A 27222-nucleotide genomic window follows, 5' to 3' on the forward strand; every position below is an offset into this window, starting at 1 on the left:
TATTTTTAATTAAAAATTGTTTCTTTAGTTACTTATAGACTTTCAAAATATCAAATAAGTAATAACGTATATACTCGTATATTAAGGTGAAACTATGGATATTTTAATTATTATACTAAGCCAAAAGCCTAAACCCCATAAGTATCAAATTGTATTTTATTATTAAATTATTATATTTTGATAAACTAGTAAATTTAGAGGTTACCAAGTAGGTGAGATATTATGGTAGCTATCACTTTCTCCAATTTGTATTACTTTGTATAGAGTCCATATCTTATAACTATGAATAAAAAAAAGATAATAAAAAATATTAAACATTTATAAATTAATATATTCGTATTTCTGATACAAAAATAACTAACCAAATATAGTATAAAAATAACAATACAACAATCGATTATAAATTAGGTCTTTTAAGTTTTAGTTCAATAATCTAAGTACCATATTGATGTTATGAATAAATAGAGTAATATAGAAAAAAATACAACTAAGAATGATATTGAATTTAAACTGACCAGCCACTTAGTTACTTATAAATAATAAAAAACTCACACGTAGATACTAATGATAAAATTCAAAATAAGTATAAAAATAATCATGGACATTTTTGGAATTAAAAAAAAAGCTCGTAGTGGTATGTGAACGGAATGCACAACACAACACACACGAAAGAACAAAAACTCACGGTTTTACAATAATTATAAAAATACAATAAAACTTTGCAATATCGATAGTGCATGTGCAAAGTCTTAATCATCCAATATTATAATTTACAAAACAGCTAATATTGACAGAAATATTATTAATCATATAAGTATTATAAATATGTGATATGCAGGGCTGTAAAGAATTTAATGCACTCAAAAAAAGTTTAATATGCATACATGCATGCATTAAAAACAAAAAAATATGCTTTATAGTATGCCCTGAAAAATTCATAATACGTCATAAAAAGATGGTAATAAAAATAAGCACAATCAATTTAATATAACATACGAGTCCGCAATCAAACCGTAGACATTAACATTTTTCCAAAAATTGCATAGTTAAAAATTTAGTTTATTTTATAACTGTTGTTATCCGCCTATCTTACAAGATGGAAGCTAACACATATGAATCAATAAAATAACAAAAATGTCAACAAGACAAGATGATTACTAGAAGATTACTAGAAGATTACTAAAAATGTCGTCATCAAGTATTATTATGCTTCATAATATAAAAATTATTAATGGCTCATGAATATCCACTATAATAAGTAGTAGATCATTTTTTTAGCAGTATTTTATCTTGATATTTATTCGTTAAGTATGATGGCCTATTTAATTAAGTAAATTTCTTGTTAAACGTTGCTTTATTAACAATAACATTTTGCGATACGCGGGTTTTATAACAAAATATGTTACCTGATCGTCACAGTACATGCCTCTGTTAAAATATTATTCCTAAATTCTACTTTTAAAATACCATGCAAATTTCATCGGTCTCCTTTTTCATTCTATAGTAATAGGGTTGATTATCCACAAAAGACTATCGACCATCTGATACGTATGGAAGCTACAAATCGATGTGGGTAGCAATCTTTCAATCATCTTACTCGTATAAGTGTTCCTAGTGAGAGTCAATAACCTTAATAGCATTGTTAAATTGTTAACATTATCAAGTGATATTTTCGTAACTATAAATTAATATTTTAATTTCTGAAATTTCTTTTTTTTTCTTCTTCGCGCAATTATCAAAAAGCAAACATCTTCATCATAAAAATAGTTGTCAAAGCGAAATGTTATCGTTGAAAGGTTGGAAAAAGATTCTTGCATTATGTCCGTGTAATAAACGATTAAAAATAATTTATATCGTTACAAATATCACATGTCATTTTAAAATGTCTAAATTTATTTAATTTATGAGTTATCGTCTACATCAATGCATTTACATATTTAACGAGGAATATATTTTAAATTATTTTTTTTTTAACTTTCTAATAAAATAAATCAAAATCAATCAGTTTTAATGGGAGTCGGGATCACTATAAATACATGTTCTCCTTATTTTAAGTAATTTTTCATTTTCATTTCATGAATATAATTTGTTATTATCTAAGTTGCGTGTTTATTGCTTTATTATTATTGTTGGTTGTAATATAATACTTAAATTAAAATATACAATCGTAATCGTTTTATGAATAACACAGCAAAAAACTTAAGCTGAAATGCAACCGATTAAAGTATGAGAAAAACTAAGACAAGTATAAAATATTATTTGTGAACTTTTAAGTGACACAAGTTTTTTATATTATATTTATATTTTCAAATAATTTTTCTTTTTTATGCTATCCCCATTATTTATTGGATGCAATTTTGCATAAATTCTATTGTTTATTCATTTAATAATTTGTAAACATAATATTTATTTCAAGAGCTCTGTGCTAAAAATGTAACTTTAAGAAATATATACATATCACATAAATATGTTTTTTGAATCGATACATTTTCATTGTCATATCATAAAAATTTCAACTTCAGTTATAATAATGTTCATCTTAAAGAAAAATTTAAATAAATTATGCTTAAAATATAATTTATAGAATTCTTATAATATTATATGTCCCCGAATCAATTTTTCAAAAGTTCACTTTAAAATTGTACAGTAATATGTAAACGCATTTTTGTAATGAGTAGTGACTAATAAAGATGTAACGTAGTTATAGTTCACAATTATTATGTAACCCAAAATCTATTACATCATTCTTTTTTTTAGAATGTTTATGTAATATTTTATTTTATGTGCATGTATCTTATAGTTGCATACGGATACTATAGCTCTAAATAAAATTAAATCTAGTTACATTTATTTTTCGTATTATATAAACATATTTTTTTATTTTACTTTTAAACAATAATCGCTAGATTTAAAAATGATAATATTATATAATACACAACAAAGTATATTTTGTTGATTATATATATGTATACTCGTATAGGGAACAGGGAAGCATAATGAAACAATGTAAATAGATAACAGAGAAATAAAATAGTGGTTCATACCGATATTCAACGATACAAAACGATGCATTTAACGTTTCTATTCTGCAGCGGTTTGATTCTGATAACGTAATTTATTTAAAGACCTACGTTTATTATATTATATTAATTAGAAGAAAAAATACATATTTTGAAACGTATTATACGTATAAAACTATACGTTAAGGTATTTTATTTAAATATTCAACTTGAAAATATGGGCCAATATGAGACACATGTTTTATGTACGAGTTGGTACTGCCATTCCACAAAAAGAAAAGAAAATACTTTAAGAAACAATTTTATTTTAAATATATTTAAGATTATCTATTAATTTATTGGTTAATCATTCCAAAGTAGGAAAATATTATGAGACGATTCGGCCTAATGGTCTTGACTACCGATAGGCTGATTGCGAAAACCATCTCACAAGTTCAAGAAGATAAATGAATCTATTATTATTGTATTCAATTGCAAAATTTTCAAATTCGGATGAAAAATGAAGAAAAGGACAATGAAATATCTACTTGACTGATGTGGTTGATATGTTATTTAAACTAACAAAATAAGAAAATAATTACCTTCAAAAACTATTTTTAAATTGTGTGTTTTGCTTTGTATGTATTTTGATGATTCAAAAGTCTCCGGAAAATACCAATAAGATAACCAAACAACTCATTAGCAAATTGCAAGTATTTCAATGGTATGATAAATAAACAATTTTTTTCCTTTCCTTGCCATAACTTTATTTTTATATATACTGATTTAAACTCCAAAACGTTACCTAAAACTACCTGACCGTTGTAGTATTACTGACATTTAAAATTAATCTGCTTTTTTAACGTAAAATAAATCGTTTTGACTCGGGACGCCCAACAGCCAATTAAAATAAGTAGTAACACTAATCATAAGAATGGTACAACGTAAATTAGACAGTTACTAAAAACGAGTCAGGCAATATGGCGGCAAAGCTCAGTGTAATAACAAATTGCCGCACGGAACACCGTTGCCATCATTATCACTACGCGACGGTAGTTGTTCACTGTACAGAATAATTAAAACTGTTTGTTACAAGAATTTCGAGGAATGCTGAGAAATCACAGGTAAACGCGCCATTAGCAGTTCACGTTAATATTTCGTAATTTAAAATCGTGGGGTATTTCTTTTAATTTTGTAATTTAGCTGTGTTAGCATTTATCATATGATCTTAAAAGTTATTTTTTTTTTTTTATCATATAAAGGTAAAATGAGTTATAACTATATATATTTATATATATATATATATATATATATATATATATATATATAAATAAAAAAGAACCAGAACTTGACAAATGTTTATGAAATCGTGTTTGGCTGATGTTTACTTTGCTTCCATAACAATAAATAAATATATTACGAATAATACTTTTACTGTTATAGTACAGTGATAACAATTTCCCACCGGAAATAAAAAATATTGAACAGTTATTATTCGATATAGTTGATTTCGATTTCAATTGATACATTTTATAATTTATAATGGAGATGGGTCAATAAGTAATGCCTATTTACGTGCAACTTTTAAACTAGAGCATATAAATTAATAAATTAAAAATATATGTATAGTTAATCTAATTAGTTTTATAAACATATTATATTTCAACAGACCGTCGCTCTAGTTCAAAACATTTTTGCTGTCACGCAACCAGTTGAATAATGCCGTTCAGATTAAATTTGAACTGCTATTCAATTTTAACTTTAAATTTCTCGTTTGAATTAAATATTGTACTCTCAAGATGTTTCTTAAGTCTCGAAAACAATACAAAAAAATCACACGACTCTTAACTTTATAGGTCATTGTACATTTATTACGTACATATATAGTAAAGTGAATTAAAAACAATTTTAATTTCATGTAGTTATAAAAACTTCATACGATCATCGAGTTTTTTCATACATTTTCGATCAATAATAATGGATATTATGTATCAGAGATGGGCAAATTTATTAACAAGAGAATCGGTTTTAGAACTTTAAAATATAGTGGGCCAGAAAGCGAATAAACTGAAATTACGACCGAACTACACAGTGACGTGTACATCACAAAGGATACAAATACACTGTGATGTGTATTATCTATGGATATAGCATTTTTATATATTTAGTAATAAAAGTATAAAAAAAAAAGTATAAATTATCTCGATAGCAGAAAAAAATACATAATAACATTCTACAAACGGTGTTAATATATTATACATTTATTCTATAAAAAAAAAACAGAATTATTAATAAACGCCTGTAATTTTCTGAATATTTTTATCGAGGAACTTTTAACATCAATAATAATAATAATTTTATTTTTATATTTAATATCACGTTTGAAATGATAATGCGGGCCAGATAAAAACGGCACGCACGTCGGATGCTATCCGTGGACCACCAGTTGTCCATCCCTGTTATATATCGTTGCGGAGAGAGTCATGACGGTCATCCATTTAAAGTCTTTATTTCATATTCAAACCGTCGCATTATCCAATTGTTTCACCAGACTGATGTGTAGTCTGTGTGTTGTCGACTTACTATAAACTCATTTTTCATAAGTATTCGACTAGTGTTTAGACTTATCGTTTAATTCATTCGCTCAATCTATGTCCATAATCATAACCAATAGACATTTGTCTAGTGAAAATATGATAATGTTATAAATGATAAACGTTACGACCGGTAAATTTTATTGAATTATAACGACTGAACGTTTCTCATTGTTCAAGTAACATAATTGTATATTATTTCGTGTGTTACCGAGAACGACGGGCTACTGCTGCGGTAACGAGTAATTAAAAAATAATTAACGCAATCACCCGGGGAGGAACCGCGGTATTGTTAATCACGGCGAACAATGAAAGGACAACGCTCGCGCGGTAACGAACGCTATGAAATAATGCGATTAAGAGTATACCGCATTACAATGATATACCACTTGATCACCACCGAGTAGGGTGGGTCGGTCGCGACTGGACGAATCAAAATGAACGAGTCAGTTGAATGACCGAATTGCAGCTAAATCAAGACCGCATCTAGAAATATTTTTCGGGAGGGATCCAAAACATGTATATTGTAATTTCATTGAGTTTAGATTTTAACTTTTAATATTTGGCTAAAAATAAGACAGAAAGTCTTCTTTTATTAAAATTAATATCATATTTTCATATGATATTATGATATAAAACTAAAAGCCGTCAATGATTAATTGGAGCTTACGTCATTTTTGACTGAAAATATTTATGTTGGTATTAAAAATAAATAATTATTTTAAACATTTGTAAAATATTGAAGAAATTTCGGGGGGGTCCAGATACTCTAGAACACCCCCCCAGATACGACCTTGGGTTAAATGATGTACTCGGTCCAATCGATGTTTAGGTTTTTTGACGGTTTTGAATGAAACTTTTCTTCAGTCTTGATAGGACTGATAGTATATTGTGACTGAAACCAAATTAAATGTTTGATTTTACTACAACTTTTAATATTTTACAATCAATCTCTGTCACTGATTCAAAAGAAAATTGATTGACCCAATGATAAAAAAAAATATTGAACTATTGACCGAAATGACTGAAATGACCGAATCATTCGATTGAATCACTAGACTAACCAGATTAAAATGATTCGAATCATTCGAACGACCGAAAATTAGGTGCGTGAAGTTAGCGGAAAAATTCGAGCACTAATTTCCGCTATGGCACCATTATTTAGTGCTCAATTAGTGCTATTCAATCCTACCGTTTTCGAAATTAGTGCTATACACAGTTAAAAGTTATAAGAGGGCTTACCTTTCTCCGCTAACTTCACGTAGCGGGTGCACCATCATTATCTATGTATTGTATGTTGTATTATTTCGTTTAACAATACTTGAAAATATATTAAATAGTATACCTGATTGTTTCTTTAATCAAATGTGTAATTATGATTAATGTAAGACTTCATGAAAATATTCCTCCATGATACAGCCCAAAACATGTTATTTTTCTCTCAGTTATATCGTTTGAATGAACCAATGGCTTGACAATGTGAGAAGCTTTGACTGTATTCAGTTTATTGGTCTATGATTTAAGCTTATCAAAATATTATGTGATAACATTATTATTATAATTGAAATAAATATAAATAATTGGCTTTTATCTAAAATACATAATAAATACAAAATTAATCATAACTAAAAATTATTATTGTAAATCTTACAAAAAATTATGAAATCCAATACTTACCTGGTGACTTAGTTCAGAGTACAATTAATATAATTCGAATAAAAGTAAGGTTAGTTAAATTTGGTATGGTATAATTAAATACAAATAATAAAATTAATTTATGAGAATAAAAGTTATAAAAATACAAAATTTAATTTAAACCATTTCTACAAAATAATACAAGGAAAAAATTATAATTAACATTACAAGATTCAAAAGAAAATTTAGAAATAATTTTGATAAATATCACTATTCGTATTAACACACTGTGAAACTTCAAAATATTACATATGAAGACCAATAACTACTTTGTAGTAATCTCTATACGAGTAGTTTATGAAACATTTAAATAATGTGTCTTCATTACATATACTCTTTAAACTAGTAAAAGAATAATCGATATTTTCTGTTTGGTTTTTTTTTTTTTTAATTACCAATTATAGTTTTAATAAAATGGAAATTCATCTAGTTTACAATCCAGTATGGTACGAAGTGTACTTTAAAAACACAATTTTAGATTCTGAGCGTTACGTTGAATGTATTTTTTTGTCATGGTATATTCATGTTTTATTTTATTTATTTATTTATTTTACTTTTTTGGATCTGTGTATACCATAAGTAGTCGTAATAATTATTCTTCGATATTCAACTACAGTATCTTATATGATGGAAGAGTGAGTCTAGTTGGTGTATTGGAAACTGTCGAATAGCACTAATTAAGCACTAAAATGTAGTGCTATCGCGGATTTTGGTGCTGAGGGTGCACCCGCTACGTGAAGTTAGCGGAGAAAGGTAAGCCCTCTTGTAATTTTTAACTGTGTATAGCATTAATTTCGAAAACGGTAGGATTGAATAGCACTAATTGAGCACTAAATAATGGTGCCATAGCGGAAATTAGTGCTCGAATTTTTCAATTAATTTCACGCACATCCGAAAATTCCCGTCTCTATCACCGGAACTGTCTGCCGATAAACGTACAAAATATTTCGAGTACTATCTGACGGGGGCGACGTTGAGATCGTTTTTGCCCCACCCGAGTTTTACGATACAACAATCAAAACATTTTAAGATGTGTGCGTGATATACCTGTGCCTACTTATTTACGGTGATGAACCCGTGCGAACGAATGCCGATAGCTTTTTATAACAGACCCATTTTACCGCGCGGCCAATCAGGCGATCAGGTGACCTGTTACACTGATCGAGTTTAGCCGTAGCGAGTAAATTCGCCGGCGACTAGCGAGCCCATTCTCGCCCAGTGCGATCGAGGCTTTATCGAGTAAAAACTCGCGAGCTGCACGATGATAACTGCGCCTGGAAACCATTATGTTAGCTATATAAATGATACGGTTTGCCGGAGAGGTCGGACTGCGCAGTGACACACTCTCTGGTCCGCAGTATATTGTACTTCCACTGGTCGAACGATAACACCAAACACGGTCATGACTGCACAGGCTAAACGAATCGATTTCCGATTCTTTTCCAGCCGCCTGTAAAGCTAGCCATACACGTTCCGGTTTGCCGGAGAGGTCGGACTGTGCAGGCGGACTGCACAGTTATTCCGGAACGTGTGTGTGACAAGTTCGCGCAGTTTTCGGGGACTGCACAGGCGGCCGGAAAACAATTGAAAAACGATTCTTTTGGCCTGTACAGTCATGACTGTACAGGCATACCGGATCGTGTGTGCCCGTGTGTTGATATAACCGTCGTTCGACCGGCTGGTTCACTTTTGCGGCATAGTACTTTTGCTGTTTATTTAAGGTTTAGGTTTGTTTTTTTTGTTTGTTGTCAATGTAACTTATTTTACAATTTATTACAAGTTATTTTACTATATTATATTATACATATTTTATTAAATTATATTATATAATATAATAATGAACCGTAGGAATTTGGAAGAATTTATAGATTTATATAAATCATATCCATGTCTGTGGCAAATAAAATCAAAGCTCTACCATGACCGCCCACTAAGGGAAGCGGCTTACAAAGCATTAATCGAAAAATTAAAAGAATTTGAACCAGATGCTAACAAAGATTTAGTTGTGAAGAAAATTAACAATTTAAGAAGCAGTGCCCGAAAAGAAAAAAAAAAATATGAAGCTTCTCTCAAGTCAGGAGCTTCTTCTGACGATGTTTATCGGCCTAAATTGTGGTATTATGATATGATGAGCTTTTTAAACGACCAAGATACGCCTCGAGGATCAACATCAAATTTGGACATACAAGATGAAAGCAACTGTGCAGTCCGACCTCTCCGGCAAACCGGAACGTGTATGGCTAGCTTATGTCGTCATCGGAAATCGGTAAAAACTGTGCAGGTTAAACTGTGCAGTCCGACCTCTCCGGCAAACCGGAACGTGTATGGCTAGCTTTAAGTTCCCGAAAACTGCATGAACTTGTCACATACGCGTACCGGAAAAACTGTGCAGTCCACCTCTCGCAAACGTACCGCGATAATGTGCACTCGATAAAATTGTCCCTCGGTTGGATAACGTTCGAGTTCGTCGCCAGGATTACGTACTCCGTCAACAAGAATCGCCGAACAACTGTTTTATTTATAAAACTACTTATTGTTTCGTTTGGGAGTCACACTTAGTTAGTACTACGCTAAATTAGTGATATATTGATATCAATTAGACTGCGCTATGATTTCCTAACAATAATTAGTATGGTAAAGCGTCGAACCCTCTAGTGGGAGACTCTTCGGTCGGATGCTCACGGACATGGACGAGAAGGATGTCGAAACGATAGTTTAGGATTTTTTATACATTATTCTCGGACGAACTGTGAGCAATGACGAGATCAATATTTGTTTGCAACTAAAATGTAATTCCCGAATCGATGTTTCACACAAACAGTATAAACAATAACGGTTATAGAAACTTCTCTACCCTTTGACACAGACTTCCGGTGCACTGCCAGTCTCCAGCTGTGGTTTTCTGTATTTTTTCATCTGATTCAGAGTACAAAATAATAATAATAATAATAATTCATATTGTTATTATTATTGTGTACTATGAGTATGATGTGCGGCACTATACCTATGTATGTATATTGACGTTGCCGCGGTAACCGTGCTCGAGCAACGACGACGGAAGAAAGTAAAAATAATCACATATTATTATTACTGTTTGCCTTTACGGATATAATATAAACTCGTAAAATTAAATAAATAACGTGTGTATTCACAGTATACCTATACGGGTAAGTGTATATACAACGAGGCGCACCCGTTACCGCGGAAAGAGGGAGAAGAAAACGGTAGAGATAAAAAAAATTGTTGTTCTTGACAAATTTCACAAGAAAGACACGTTGAAATTAATTAAACACATGTGTGGTGACGGCAACCGACTTTAAAAAATGTCTGCGGTACAAACCGTATCCGAAAACACGCTGATAGTACATAGCATATAATATCACAAACAGGGTGTCCCAAGGAGATATGAACTTTGTTAATATATAATCTGACCTAACACATTTTTCGGTTGTTTCTGCAATATTTTGGATGTTATATTATGAGTAATATACCTTTGCAAAAGAGGAACAAAAACATATTTTCTCTCACTCTCACTTTGCGTATGCACACGCGTGCTTATACAATATCGCACATCATTTCTTCTTCAAAACCACATCAAATCCGGTATTTGCGCTCGTCAAACAACGATACGTGCTAATACCATAGGGCGACTATCAAAGTGATTGCCCTCCCACTGATCTGTAAAATAAAAATAAAATAATAAATTTATATTTTATTTAATATTATTATTAATTATATAATTTATATTATTAAAAAATAATATTTCGTTAATATTAAAATAATCACAATCAATACTTATTATTGTTCGTAAAATAACAATTTTATTAAGTAAGAGGTTACAACTAATTTGCGCAGATTTTAAATTTTTTTAGTTAAAACCTGGAACTCGATTGCGCACAAAATATTGTGAAATACTATTCTTTAACACCATTATGTGTTATATGTGTTTAAGCATAGTTACATATTATTATATACCTATACACATGCACATTATGATATTAACGATAATAAAAGATTTATAGTTAAAACCAAATTTTATATCGCAATATAATATATTATAATCGTTATATTTTCATAAACTTTATCAATATTTACTACCCATCCATAAACTAATACTATTCTAATAAAATCGCAATATGTGGACTAAGTATACAGATAAAGAAATTGACCAATTTAATTACTTAGAGCAACTTATTGCTGCTTTTAAGGTAATCAACTTATAGTTAAGTAACTTAAAATAAATATAAAAAAATGACAAAATCAAAAAACCGCATTCTTATCGAAATTTTTTACCGTCATTAATTACACATATTTTTAACACATTTTAATCACACCAGTGAAGTTAAATTATTCACTGACAATACTAAATCTGTATAGGTGAGAATGGAATGTGTGCACAAACGAGTGGCTGCATTAGAAATTATCTGTGCGAAAACGAGTTGTAAGAATGTGCGCGAATAAGTTGTAATTTTAGTATAAGTGCGCAAACCATGTCCAAGTATGCAAAATATATAATAAAACCCACACTTGTACTTTTTTTAAGAATTCCGACAAATACAACAAAATATTTAAAGTATATACATTATTACTATCATCATTATTTATTACCATTTTATGTTGATGTCGAATGTTGAAAGTGAAGAAGTTAAGTTGAGGCCCAAGTATATTTCCGTATTGAACTGATAGATTCAAAATACAATAATTAATTAAAATACATTTTGAAACATCGAAATTAAAAATGGATTTTTATAATATTTGACACAAAAGAAAAATGTCTTGACTTGAGAAACCTGGTACAACAACCTGTGAGCGTTTTAGGATCAACTTACGTGTACAAATATTTTTTTTAAAAATTAAATTCACCAAATACAAATAGTACTCTAACAGACGAAAACCTACAAAATCAAAAAATCAATGTTCAAATACACATATTAATGTAGATTTGTAAAAACTAAGTGAAATAGTTGAGAAACAAACTATTTCTCATTTACAAAATAAATTAAATATTTATGTATAATAAATTCATAATGATCATTTTTATATTATCTATGAATCTATGTTTATATATATATATATATATATAATTTTGTTTGTGACAATCAGGATAATAAAGTGTTTCTTAGATGGTTTTCAAGATCATTTTGTTTGGCCACCCCTGTCTTGAACCATTTATCGTATACACTACGTAAAGGCTTGACGTATATAACAAATATATTTTTGGTTATTGAGTCTCGGACCGTTTAAGTGAGTTTCGAGGATGAGATCTTTTTAACCTAGACCAAATCGTACCTTTCTCAATTGACTTTGATAACGAGTACTGGATGAGAAAATAAGTACAGAAACGTCTTGCAACTTAACAAAAGTGTTTTCTCGCCACAAACGTTTCGATTACACACACTAGAGATTTGATACTCCTAAAATATTTAAAAATAGAATTGGAACATAAAAATTTTGTTTAAAACAAAAATGGATTATAGTAAACTTCTAATAAAAATTAAACAATCAAAAATTGTCATTAGCCGTGATACCCCGCGATTGTTCGATCACCTTTGCTATTGCCTTATATTAGTTTTAAAATTTAGATGACTGGCCATTCGTTTATTTCTGCCTTGTATAAAATAATAGTTTATGGTTATAATATTTTGTAAACATTCATATGTAGATCATTACAACACATTGTACAAGCCGAGTAACGTACTCTTTTAATTTCAAAAATCACACCATTCCCCATATAATGATCTGGAATCGCATCTAGCAAGTTTACGCGCATAATTGTTTGTCAGATAATCTATTTATTATTTTCTCCAGGCGTGGAGTGTTCTTATTTGTGGCACTAAGGAGTGCATAATTTTAATATGGCTTCGCGCGCGCCTTACATAAAACTCCTTAACACACATCGTTTAGCTTAATAAAACCTCGTGATTAATAGCATTTATCTTCCATAGACCGACATTCAGTCCCTTGTCACCTCGTGTCCCCGTTAAAGCATTTAGGTCGAAAACATTGGCTTTTAACCTACATATATACACACCACTTGATATGTAGCGATAAATCGCTTCACGCGTGTGTTTTTCCATTTTATAAGAGTGGATAGTGGGTTTTCGTGATGGAAAATAAAATACAATCAAGTAAATTGCGACGGTATTTTCTCTCTCTTTTTTTAGGTAATTTAATTACATATTTGATTCGTTAAAACAATAGGTTGCATAAAATGCAGAAACATGGATAAATTAGTGCTAGTAAATGGCAATATCCGTGTAAATTATAACCTCAGATTGGACTTTGCTAAAATCGATAATAAACAACCCACTATCATATTCCAGAAAAATTGTATTTATTATTTTGTAAAAGCAGTAAATGCGCACATTATATTATTAAACATATTTTATCGTGCACGTCCATATAATATTGTAGGAATTGTTATGAATACCTAACCTTGTTTATGGGAGAGAAAATGTTAATCTATGAATACATTATCAAATAAATTTGTGTTGTTTTCATTCAATTAGATTTGGAATGGCTATTAAATTTTAACGACAGTTTTCGTACACAGATTTCAGCAAGGTTAACATTAACTATATATGCGCAATGTATTCCATCCAATTGTTGTCGTATATTTTCTGTTACTTATAATGTTAATGGTACATTGTACGCATCTCGTGATCGATTTTGTTCTTAAATGATTCAGGAAGTAAAAGCGATTTGTTTGTGTATAAGTTTTTAATAATGTTAATAAAACGAATGGTTATTTTATTTAATATATCGATTACCTGAATATTATACGTTTTAATAATAGCAGCAAAATGCGTGATCATCAAAATAATTTATTTCCCAAATGTATATACGGAGCTGTTATATGGAGGGGAACACAAAGCTAAATGTTTAACTTTATAGTTTCAGTTTTGTGCGGATTACGAGAAAAAAACAATAGGCAATGGAAATATGACTGAGGGATTGCTATTGGACGGGTAAAGTGGAATAAAAAAAAATTTGTGTATAGTGGGAAATGTGGTGGGTGAAAAGAAAGTAAACAATAGAGTTATTAGAGAGAAAACCAAAATATCATTTGCATGACAATGACGATAAAAATATTTATTTTCCCGTGACTTAAAATGCTCATATATATATATATATATATATATATGTGTGTGTGTGTATGTGTCTGTGTGTATCTGTGTGTGTGTGTACGAATATGATAATTAAATAAAGTATTGGATTATTTGATTTTTTTAATAAACGAATTGTATGTATGTGAAATCGTATTAATATAGTTTTAAATAAAGTTAACACAAAATATATACTACCTAGCGAATAATATTTGTCAACCATAAATAATATTTGTTCATATTTTAACTGTTGGGAATCAAAATTAATTTAAATTGTAAACGCATACAATACCATATATTTAATTTAATGTTATAAATGATTACATTTCATTTCAAATATAAAAATAATTAAGTGAAGTATTCTAAAAAAAGTTTTAAAAAATATTTCAACTTTAAGATTAAGATAAAATAATAAGAATGTAACACATTTCCTAATGTAAACCACGTTATAATTTATTTACTAAATAATTTATTTCATTCTATTGTAAGTATATTGTAGTTCCAACTCCAAATTACTTTCCCTTTAAAAAACGAATAAAAATATGGTTGATTTATTATTAAATAAAAATTCTTCAAATATAAACGTCAAACATATATTTTATTTCTTCTTCTTATCCTCGTTTTACTGTAATAATCCAGATAAATTCAATCAGAATAAGTTTCAAGATCACTTTTTGTCGTCAGCTTAGAAATTTGATAAACAAAAACAATAATATTAATTTGATCTTCCGAAAATCTTTAATTGGTCGTATTTAGTAAATATAATAGCCACAATTTCACAATACAATTCCAAGACTTTAATGATTCATATTCTACTTTCCATGATATAATAGTTTATTTTAAATTAAATACCTACATACCTATTTCACTAAAAATAAAATATTTGACAACATTATGTTGATGTCTTTCAAAACGGAAACAAATAATAATCAAGAATCGTAAACGTAAACGAATTAATATTCATATTAAAATGTTTAAAAATATTGTTTTTTTTCGCTGGATGACTGTATCCACATAAACAATTGTTATGTGATTTGGGACCGTACATATGCATTGTCAATGATTAAACGTAAATTTTTATTAACAATAGAGAAAAATCTACAATAGGATTTATCATTTGTTCGTATATCATTATACACAGACAGAACGATTATAGAATCCAGATTCATACATTATATTAAATATTATTATATGATCGTTAAAAAACGAAGTCCTATTTCGGATTATCTTCTGTCATACGGTAAATGCTGTGAAGCGAATACGTACAGTGTTGTGGAAGTATTGAAATATAAATGTATTAAAAAATGAATATTTATAAAATGTCGGAAAACTGCGTAGTATTACATGTATGAATATAATATACATATCTATATATGTATGTACCAACACAAAAGAAAGATTCGCGGGAAAATCGTTTAATTCTGATGGCAGCATTGAAAAGATGTACGGCGATGAGAATGTGTAGAACAAAAAAAACCTTGTTGTCGACTGCCGTCGAAAAGTTTTCAATATTCAAAGGACGTAAATGCGGCGCGGCGACGGGTCGTAGCAGGGTATATGCGTAGACAGAGTTCGAGAAAAGTATCTCCAACGGCGGTGAAAACAATTAATTTCATCCGTTTTTATTTTGCAGGCAATCGGAGGGAAAAGTCAACGAAAAAATCGTCGTCGAGCGGTCCGTTGGCTGGGCCAGTGCCACATATGCCACCACCGCCTACCCAACAGCAGTTTAACGGGCATCACAGGGCCGCCATCATGGACGTTGCTCCCAGATCCAGGAAACAACAGATCGGTGTGTATATAAACGATTTTTTTTTATTTTTTTTTATTTCATATAAAAAAAGCGGTTTTTTTTAAATTCCAAGGGTGAAAAACTAAATACAGATGATTGTGTGGGTTTATATATTTATAAAAACGTATATTTATTTGAACTTGTCCCACACTATTTTATCGAATTCGCAGACCAATTGCGGGCTGCAGTGTATCTTAGCACAAGCATGGAGAATAATTACCATCGATTAGCGTCCAGCGACAGATAAACAACTGCAACTGTGAAGACAGGGAAAGGAGAAAGCGTTTTTGATATTTTTTTCCTCCCGAAAAGTGCTCAAATGGTTTCGGAACCAAGGTTATTGTGTCTATATGTGTGTGTTTTTGCAAAATGAGGAACGAAGTACGATAAGAATTTAATTTGCGACTATCGTGCAGTGGCGTACCTATGCCTTTCTTACGGGGGGGGCAAAATACATTTTCACCACTCTTAAAATATAAAATTTCTTAAAAAAATTAACATCATGCTACAACGATTTTATTAATATATTGAGCTCTTTTATATTTCTAAAATATAACGTTTTATTATACAATATTAAAATTTTTTGTTCATATAAATAAAATATAATGCATGTTATATATTTATAACACAAAGTCCAACTTCCGGTTTTTTCATACAAGAAAATCTTTTAATAATTTCGTCCACTGGTATACTTATATCCTGGTAAATATGCAACAGTGCAAGCCCGCATAAGCGTTCACACTTCTGCTTACACAGCCAATTACTTAGATTACTTTGCTTGTTCATAACGAATAATATTATTAACTACTACATACTAACACTTGGGAATTCGGATATAATATTTAATTATTATTTTGTAACTGAAAATCAATGATAAGAGGCAACGGATAATAATATTATCTATAAATCTTGATGGTCAGAGGGGGGTCGGCGTAGCCACAATTTAAACCGTAACGACCGGCCGTCGTGATAGACAAGAACATAGCAGCTGTCTCGCAGTAGCGTTGACAACATCAAAATAATAAATACAATAAATCAACATCATAATGATAGGAATAAATTGAAAAAATAATAATAGAGATAAGAGAAAAAAATATTGTGAGCAAGCTGCCATATAATTATCAACTAATTCGAAAAAAAAAAATTTCATAATAATATTGTAAAAACATAAAAACAAATAACAGTGTACACATATTATTCTACGGCCACGGGGGGGGGGGGCGGCGCCCCCCCCCCCCCCCCCACAGGTACGCCACTGCTATCGCGATGGAATTGATAAGTATTATTAACGTGGTACACCCTCGCGTGCATCATTTTAATTATTCCCATATCGAATAACTTAAAATCAGAGCTTGGATTCTATAGTACTTGGTAATTATAGTTATAGAATACCGATAAAAATAACAGCTAATGAGCTATGAATTTGTTTTATGCAATATGAGAATTTAAAATTTTACAATATTCTTAATTTAATTTTTAATTTTTTTTGTTTTATTGTGTTGTTTTTGTAGTTTATTATTATTATTTTTACTTTGTACTCATATGCATTAAATTTGATTTACTTTTTATTTTTCATAAGCCTCATAATATAAATTTTTGCATTCATTGTAACTAAAAAAAATAATTATTATTAAGACTTAAAATGTTCATTGAATGCTTTTATTACCATTTTCTATAGTTTATATAATTTTCCAACGATTTATTTGAATTACTTATAGATAGTTGAAAATTGCATGTTTTCGTCACTCTTTTCGAAAATGTCGATAAAATAATTTTGTTCTAGAGGAATGTCTTGAAAAAATGAATTCAACGTTCCTCATAAATATCTATGACTGATTAATTAAAGTAAAAAAAAAATATATTTGAAAGTCACAAAAAGGTTTTTATAAGCTTTACAAAATAAAATGTTGATGCAATTGGATATTTTAATGAATTTCCATTTAACAATATTAGTTATTTAATTGTTATACTATTTATATTATTAGCAACAACTCAAAACATTTACAGAATACTTTTATTGGTATTCGAAAAACATTTCTTAGTTTCGAAATGTGTTGATGCAATTTAAGCAATTTAACTAAATTTTGATTTTCACAAATGTTATGTCTTTTATTTGCAAAAGTTAGAACATTTTAAGTTTAACCTACTTTATTAAGAAATTTATTTCTATTACAATATCAGCCATTTTTTAAATGAAAACTTATCCAACTGATTTCTTTCACTCAGATTATTCGTTTTTTGAGAACCATGGAATATTTGATTCAAGTTTAAAACACCAATACATCTATATTATTCATATAAATCACACCCAATTTAGAAATCTTGCTCTTTTTAAATTATTAACATAATATTTTAAATTTTAATTATTTTTAAATATATTGGTTTTATGTTATTCTTCGTGTTTTTAATGTATATTATACCCGTTATTAAGATAAGTTTAAATTTGTTTAGGTCATTGAATAGTGCATATTTTAATTTTCAGTACTTTACCGTAGTATAATAACCCGCAAGCACTCGGTCGAAACACGTCTAGGGTTCTGAATCTAGGGTTATTATGCGACTGCAAGGACGGTCACAGGGGTGGAAAGATCGCATTTCGAAGTCACGCATGCATACCGACTGCGGTAGAAATCCAACTACCAATGACTTTTGTCGAATAGTCGGTTAACCACGCACCAATGTGGCCGACTCCACCACCGGGAAAATAAATTAAATATTTAAAATTTCAACGTAGTAGGAATCGTTGTGTCGGTAGTATCGCTGAGGTCGTCCATCCTCACTATAATATTATTATGTCTATTACATCACATGTTATTGAATTAATTCAAAACGCATTTATATTTTACGACATATATGTAAGACGGTATAATATTAAAACAGTACGTGCATTGCGATAATTGTTGAAAATCATCCGAAAACAGTAATATTCATAGGCGTGCGAACAAGAGAGGGGTTCTGGGTGTGCACGGGCACCCCCGAAATGTTGTAATATAGACCTACGGTTCTAGTCTAAGAATAAGGGGTCCGTATTTTAACTTATGTTGCTCAAATAAATGTAATTTACTCTAAATTATCTGGTAATTAATACATGATGTTTCGTTATAGAAAAACTAAAACTAATTATTTTAAATTTTCGTGCAAAAACTTTTTTTGATAACATAACAGCTACAATTGACTACAAGAGTACAAATAATAAATAATTGAATCTATCTGAGAAGAATATACTCGTACGAAATTCAAGGAAAACATACTGTCTGATTGAGACTTTGGGACTATTATATCAAACAATATTAAATATAATTTTTTTTTTCATTTATTATAACTTAAAATGTTTCAACACACTGGGTGTTATTACAAGTATTTTGATAGTTTTAAATTTTATAAGTAACATATTTATAATATAAGTAATATTAATAATAATGATACTAAATAATTAATGTTTAGTTAAAATAATTGAGAATGTTATTGAGAGTACAATTTGACGTTCCGGGGAAAAAATATAGTTAGGGTACGCAAAAAAAAAAAATAGTAAAGGAGCTCCGGAGCTCCGTCCCCCCGCGCCCCCCCCCCCCCCAAGTCGAGCACTACTTAAGGTAGAAAAGTGTAAGTTTCTGATAACTATCCTATATGGGCGAAGGTGACGAGAGGTGTATGAATAGAAGCTAGCATTTGTTTCATGTAAATGGTCAATGATTTTATTAAAATTTTCCCGATCTGCAGGTTGTATGATGATGTATAACGGCGTTGACCTACAGTTAAAGTTATTTGGGTCAGTGATGTTGGTTAATACCTTATTGAAAGCGGAGTAGTTTTTTTATGTTCTTAACATAGATAAGTGGAACTGGAGGCCCCTTTTATCGTTCAATGCGAGGCGAGTTCACAGGATCTTCTTTGAGGTTGATTAAGGGCGTAGTTGTTGCTACGTCATTGATGTCATTAGTGGCAAGTAGGGCAAAACAGTTTGGTGTAACATAGACTTTAGTTTTTTTGTCATTTTGACTTGGCGAAATTGACGAGGATGACAAATTTCGTTTTGTGGATTTTGGTGTACGCGGCGAAGTGGTACCAGTTTTCTGAACGTTGTCCATCATAATGGTGTTATAAAATTGGAACTGTAAGTCAATATAGTGACCGTAATAAATTACTAATGAGCGCGCACAACGATAACGGAGCGAATACGAAACGATGCAGTTTACGTGTGTTAATGATGAACTTTACAACCGAACTAAATAGAAAATTAAAGTTATATTTATTTAAACATTTATTCAATTTAACTACACATTTCATTCAGACAGGTCCAGAAAGTATTGCAGGCATTCACTGCAATGCAGGTCCGCGCACGCCTGTGATAAAAATACTATTATTTGATCATTAAAATGGGGAAAAATTTAATTAAATCATTTTACATGCTGTCAACAACTCTGGTAGTCATACACAATTTGAACGCAATATTATATTGTACTACAGCACGGAAACTGCGGAAAATAAATCCCTTTAGTATTTATTATTTATATTCAACATGTACAGTAATAATAACGTATATAATATACTATATATATATATATTTGTTTCGTGTTTATCAATAGTTGTACTGTACTAATGTGATTTTTCTTTTTAAATAAATACAGCGATTTAAATCGTACGAGTACGATGTTTCTAAAATATTATTTTACTGCTACCGTAAAATATCTCTTGATTTTGGAAACGAACGCTTTGCCCCGCGAGACCAAGGAATATATTAATGTTATATTATCTATAGTACACCTACACGAATAAAAAGTTTATTAATTCCACCTTTTTGTTAGTGATACTGGGAAAGAACGTCTAAACTTTACAGTTTAATTTCCATCCCCCCCCCCCCAATTTAATAGTGATGTCTGTTTTACGAGACACCGTAATAAGCCTCTGTTCGTGGGTAGGCAATATAGAATAGAATACAAACCTAACGGTAAGACGTTATATTATTATTATTTCATTTAAGCTCGTTTAATAAAGGTACCAGAGCCGCCACAAAAGCATTTAAATATAATATAAGAAATGAATTACAATTAATTAAATTGTGCCGTAGAATCCTACTAAACTATATGAATCATTAAATGTAAGACGAGCACATGTCCACATTTTATAATTTTTCAGGAGAGACAAAAATGGTCACTGTCTAGGACATACGCCGTTTTTGCATTTAACACAAAATATCATGATCATTTTATAATATACCAGTAAACTGGACATGAGTCCTGTTTACACAGAACGGTGTAATTGTTGAATCTAAACAAAAATCTGTAAAAATGTAATTTTATGAAAATTATGGACATGTGCCCTTCTTGCATTTAGTAATTCATATATAAATTATATAAAAGCACATGTAGCCTGCAAACAATATGATACATTCAGTAACATCCGAATAATATTCTTGTCGTTCCGACGTTACATCTAAGATTTAAATTCTAAATACACCTAAATATCAATTTAATTATTTTATTCATCTATAAGTGTACAATTTATATGCGTACTACGTGATTAATACCATTACCCATAGTAGATCTATTGTAAGTACTTATTTAACATTTAAATCACTCGTTAAACTTAAGCAAATGTAATACTGTCCGGAATTTATTTTATTTTATTAATTTAAATATTCCCATACTATGCAAAAATAGATATACGCATATGCGTATAGTCTTTATGATAATATATGTACCTATAATTCAAATATTATTGGTTAGTTAATGTTATTATCAGATGTTCATAGTTCAATAACTCAACGTACACGATTTATTACATCCCCTCCCCTCCCCTATAAGAATAGATGACTAACTTGATGTGACCCACCAATACAGCTATAACTTTCATATTCCAAAGAATTTGCAAACCCGTTCTTGGAATTGATTTTTGAACTCGTAATATATTACAAGCTATTATAGTAATATGATTTAAAAAATACTTTTTTTGGAATTTAGAACTTTTGCTTTAAAGAATAAAGCTCAATAAGCATAGAAATACAATAGAGATATTCATAATACAGATAAGTGAATTAAATAGTACTACCGAGAATACTTATTATGAAATTGATAAATGTAATTTCTCTACATTAATATTCGGATGACTGAAATATTTTTATAAATTTTTATATTTTATTTACATAATATTGAAAATACAGTAACAATATACTATGGACCGTACAAATCCCGCTTTAGATTTTCACAGTTAAATCTATTTCAAGTTAGTATCAACAGCATTTAAGAATATAATATTCAGTATTTTATATAGCAAATGCTCTTCCAATATTCTAACTGCATCTTACCAATTCTCAAAATATCAATGACATCACTGTTGGATGCCGATTAACAGTAAACTTAGTATATTATAGTATTGCACCGCAGTTTTTATTAAAACAAAATAGGTACATTGTCGACAGTACTCTTCTGTTTTTAAGGGTATATTAAATTTAAATTTCGAAATCCATCATCTTATAATGTACTACGTATATCACATCATAGTTTTTATTTCACGCCGATCCACATTCAAATTACATTTTTACACCCTTCCTCTGCCTAATCTATTTTTTTCTTCTTCTATCTTTTATGATGTTATTTATATTCAAGTTCGTGCTGACTAACGGTGGTCCCAATGCACTTAATACGGTTTTAAATGTTTGGTAATAAAGCGTTTTATATAAATTATGTTTGGTAAAAAATAAAAATAAATATATTTGTTGAAAAATAGTCATTGAAAAAAATCCAACCCACGATAAGTTTAAAACTCAATTTAGCTTTTATGAGGCTATAGTGATAAATGTATGTTTACGATGCATCGTTATGTCCGGCCAGTTGGTCGACTATAATAAATCATCAGGCACACATCATGTACATAATAATAAAAATATATACTTTATATACGTATACGCACTACATTATGATAAGTAAATACTATACGGAAAAAATTCGTTGAGAAATTGATATATTATTATTAATATTGTGTCTAGAACATGATTTTATCGTCTCGTTTAGTAAATCAAACATAAATTATACCCCTTAAGAATTTAGGTACAGTTACTGCATATTATTTTTAACTAACTGATGTTATTTTTGCATGAAAAGATATGTTTTTAACGTGAGAAAAATGGTTCACTGTTGTGACTGTTTTCCATTAATTTAAGGCAATTCTTTGGAAAACTATTCTGTGACATTAAATTTTTATAAGTAGATTAATTATTATATTAGATATAGTTTATATAGTATTATAGTATACATAGAAATCAGGAATTTTTCTTTTTTTTTTTTTTTGGTCTAATTAAAACTTTAGTTTTTTAGAAGGGAGGGGGCAAAAATGATTTGCTCCAGAGCGCCATCGGCCCTTATTCCAGTAATGATAATAATTCAAGCAATCATGTTTGATAATAATTTGACGAATTATCAGAATTTGTGCTAATCACAATAACATAATAGAAAACGAATGTAAAACGATGAAAATCCAGTGTCGTATTCCAATATTAAAGTGATAGGTGGCGGAAGAGAAGTGTTTCCGTATCATAAAACCGTGCATCAAACCTAATTTATTTTATTATGAATATGATATTATTATATGATTTTACAACATATTATGTAAAGGTAAGCGCTTTCTAAATTTATTTTCTTTCATTGAAATGTTAAAGATAGTATTATTACTTAAAACCCGTGATCCTAAATTTGTTATCGGTGAAACGTTAAATCTAGATTCGAGGATGCTACAAATATAATTTGAATTAAGCAAGTAATTGTAATACTTTTATTAATTAGTCGGTCAATAAACCCTCAGATCATCATCCTTCATAAACGGTCAAAATATGTATCTATATCATGCCACCAACATTGATTATTAAACAATGATATTTACACATTTTATAATCTTATTTTCGTCACGTTTTGACCGAACAAGCATTTAAACCATATCATTGCATTTTATTTATAATTTTATTTGTTATTAGTTTGAAGATTCTCAGTTTCATTTCTCACGCCTATATATGATTTACATTTTACATATACATTTTTATTTTTATCGTGTAACTGTAAATTATTATTTTGCTCTTTAAAAACTTTTTATAACACTAAGTGCTCTAAATACTTGAAACAATTAACATCCATTCCACTCATAAGAAACATTAATTGGGTTCTCGTTCAGAGAATGAATAAAATCGTGTAAAAGATTAATTTTGAGTTTAAATATAGAAAAAGCGCTTATATATTTGTGCTTTCACAATCAAGAAAATAATACGATTTTCTTAATAAAACTTAAACCATATATTAAAGATGCAGTAAATAAAACTTCATTAACCCTAATAATGTATTATATTGCTTTACCGAAATAAATTGTATCCGCTTATTAAATCTTTAGATTTGTTCCACAAAACGTTTCAATCATATCCAAACGATTTAGGAGTTAACAATATATATATTTAGTATTTATATTTAATTTTATTTCTTATGATCTATGAAAAAATTCATCAGAGATAATCTTGTCTTATAGAGTTTAATTTGATATGGAATACAAATAAAGACAATCTACATTACATATATTATTGGCTTTCCGAATTAAAAAGGAAACTCGGATCTTTTTTCCCGTTTCAACAATGCAATGTCCAAATCGTAATACGTTTAGAGAAAACAACCCAATGTTTGAAGAAATTATATAAATGATTTAGAAACATATGTGAAGACGATGCACAAAAGTCGATAGACTAACTGACACGAAATTGAACTGTAATCTCATGCTGGAAAGATAATAAACCACATTCTCGTATATTCTGAAACCTTATACTTTTATTCAAAATACATGAATGCAAATAACCAACATTCCTATTTTATGTAAGAAAAAAAAATAATTTTACTTTAACGTCTTTGTCGATTAAAACCTATTTATACGTATAATATACAGGTATATCGTATAAACGAATGATAAATCAGGTTAATTTGACCAAATGCGACTCGAAAACAACTGTAGAATAATTTAACGAAATACGACGATATAATATTATAAACGTAGAATATTTTATTGATCCCGAACGGAACAGTTCTGGTCGAATGCAATCGACCGCGTAAAATTGTTTATGACGTGCACGCACTTGTAGTTAAAGTTTAGCGAAATAGTTTGATGAATTCGACCGGTGCGTATTGTATTGTGTATAGCATTGTACAGCTCTGTCGGATCTCGTTGTACTATTTGAACGGCCAATTACGGTAGAAACGAAGGTTTTACAAAATTAAGTTAACGAATGAACACAATGTAAATGGTGTTTGCGTGTAGTAGAATGTAATAAAATGATTTAGGTTTGGAAGATTGTGTAACGACTTGTGTTTAACCGAATCCGATGTGTGTATTTATTCCGATGACAATACTATCGTCAGTTATATCGAGCTATGGTAAACCGTATTGATTTTAAGTATACTGTCGACATTTTCTGTTACTCTATAGCATTAAACGTACACGTTCGCCGTTAAGTTTACTTGTTTTCAGTGGCGCATGCACTAAAATAGTAAACTACTCATACGAAAAAAAAAATATGAAATAAAAAATAAAAGACCGTGTCCCTTTTATCATAAATACATATAAAATTATAAATGGGGGGGCTGTAACGTATTATTTTAATGCCTCCCCAAATTAAATACTCGTGCTTCGTCACTGGTCTTATGTAATATTATATATATATATATACCTATATATTATATTTAGCATTATGTATTATAAAGTATTGTTATAAAATAAATTTCAGTTGTTTCGATTTTTTGGCCAACTCCTTTATCACTTCATCAACAGTAATTTCAACTTCCCTGTGAATGTTTAACATAGCCAATTCTGCAAATATGTAAGAATTTTAGTTTATTTTTTATTTTTTGGAGAGGTTCTGGAAGGGGTCCCATACCCCTGGCCCCCCCCCCCCCCGTAAATACACCTCTGATTATTGCAATGTGTATTATTATCAAGATGGCGAAAAACGCAATCGGTATAGCAATATTGGATCGGATCAGCTTTCGTATAAGTAAAGTAATATACATATGTGCGAACTACGTATAGTCGATCAGTGAACTGACGATTGGCGTTATTATGATTTCTTCGAGTATTGTGGTGGTGGAGTGGTAGATAGGAGATTCGCGTTAGATAAACCTATAATGGGTGTGTACGCGATTTAAAACTCTGTGCAATGTATAAATTGGTGTTCTAAAAAAAAAAAAGGAAATTATTTTTATCTATACTTTGTTCGCAGCTGGCATTGGGAAACCAATATACCGTTTAACGTCTGAAGCCAAACACGTTCTGTGTGAATGCGCTGAATATCAATTGGCCAACTCGCCCACGCACGATCATGTGGCTGCACACATCCTCAGGCAACTTGGTGACCGTCCGGATTTACCAACGGCCTCGAAAGAGGATGAATACGTTTACGACGACGACAACAATGAAGATTGTTACCAATGGTAAGTACACAACAATTGCTATATATTTCTGAGTAGTTCATCGACCACGATGATGGAATATTATAAAATATAAGATTGCAAGGAAATAAAAACATTTTGGTAACGGTAAAGTTATAAATATCCACCACCGTTGTTTCGGTACTGCTTTGACTTTTAATTTTTGAATAAAATACGTGAGTTAAAGTTTTAAAAATATTAATACCACTTATCTTATCTTTTATTTCCGAGTAAGCCATATCTTTTGTAAGAGAATATATTAAGTTTTCTATCAAATTTTTTTTGTATGTACGATGAGTAGGTTATGGTTTTATTATTCGTTAATATTCTACTTTATAATATTTTATCTGATATTAAATTTTGTTTTATACCTTTAATACTGTCTAGGCATTTGCATTCATTACTAGTTTAACAAAAAAAGTTGGTTAATTTAGTTTCAGTCAGCATCATGGAAACCGTGGTCAAAATTAGAATAGAAAGCATGAAGTCGGAGCCAGTTATAGTAAAATCTGACTTTAGACAGGGTGATTCTATGTCACTTATTCTTTTCAACCTGGTTTGGGAAAAAGTAGTAAGAAGGATGGAAAT

General features: G+C 29.8%; 1 protein-coding gene across 1 annotated transcript in view; it reads left to right on the forward strand.

The window, feature by feature from the left end:
* Window positions 1-27222, forward strand: part of LOC112684356 — a 186937-nt gene that overhangs the window by 151872 nt on the left and 7843 nt on the right. The window contains exons 4-5 of the mRNA XM_025555839.1: window positions 16028-16186; window positions 26427-26637. Of these exons, the coding sequence (XP_025411624.1) occupies window positions 16028-16186; window positions 26427-26637 (370 nt within the window). The remainder of the gene's footprint in view (window positions 1-16027; window positions 16187-26426; window positions 26638-27222) is intronic.

The sequence above is a fragment of the Sipha flava genome, unplaced genomic scaffold, assembly GCF_003268045.1.
Source record: "Sipha flava isolate LNK unplaced genomic scaffold, YSA_version1 249_pilon_pilon, whole genome shotgun sequence".
NCBI classification, from domain to species: Eukaryota; Metazoa; Arthropoda; class Insecta; order Hemiptera; family Aphididae; genus Sipha; species Sipha flava.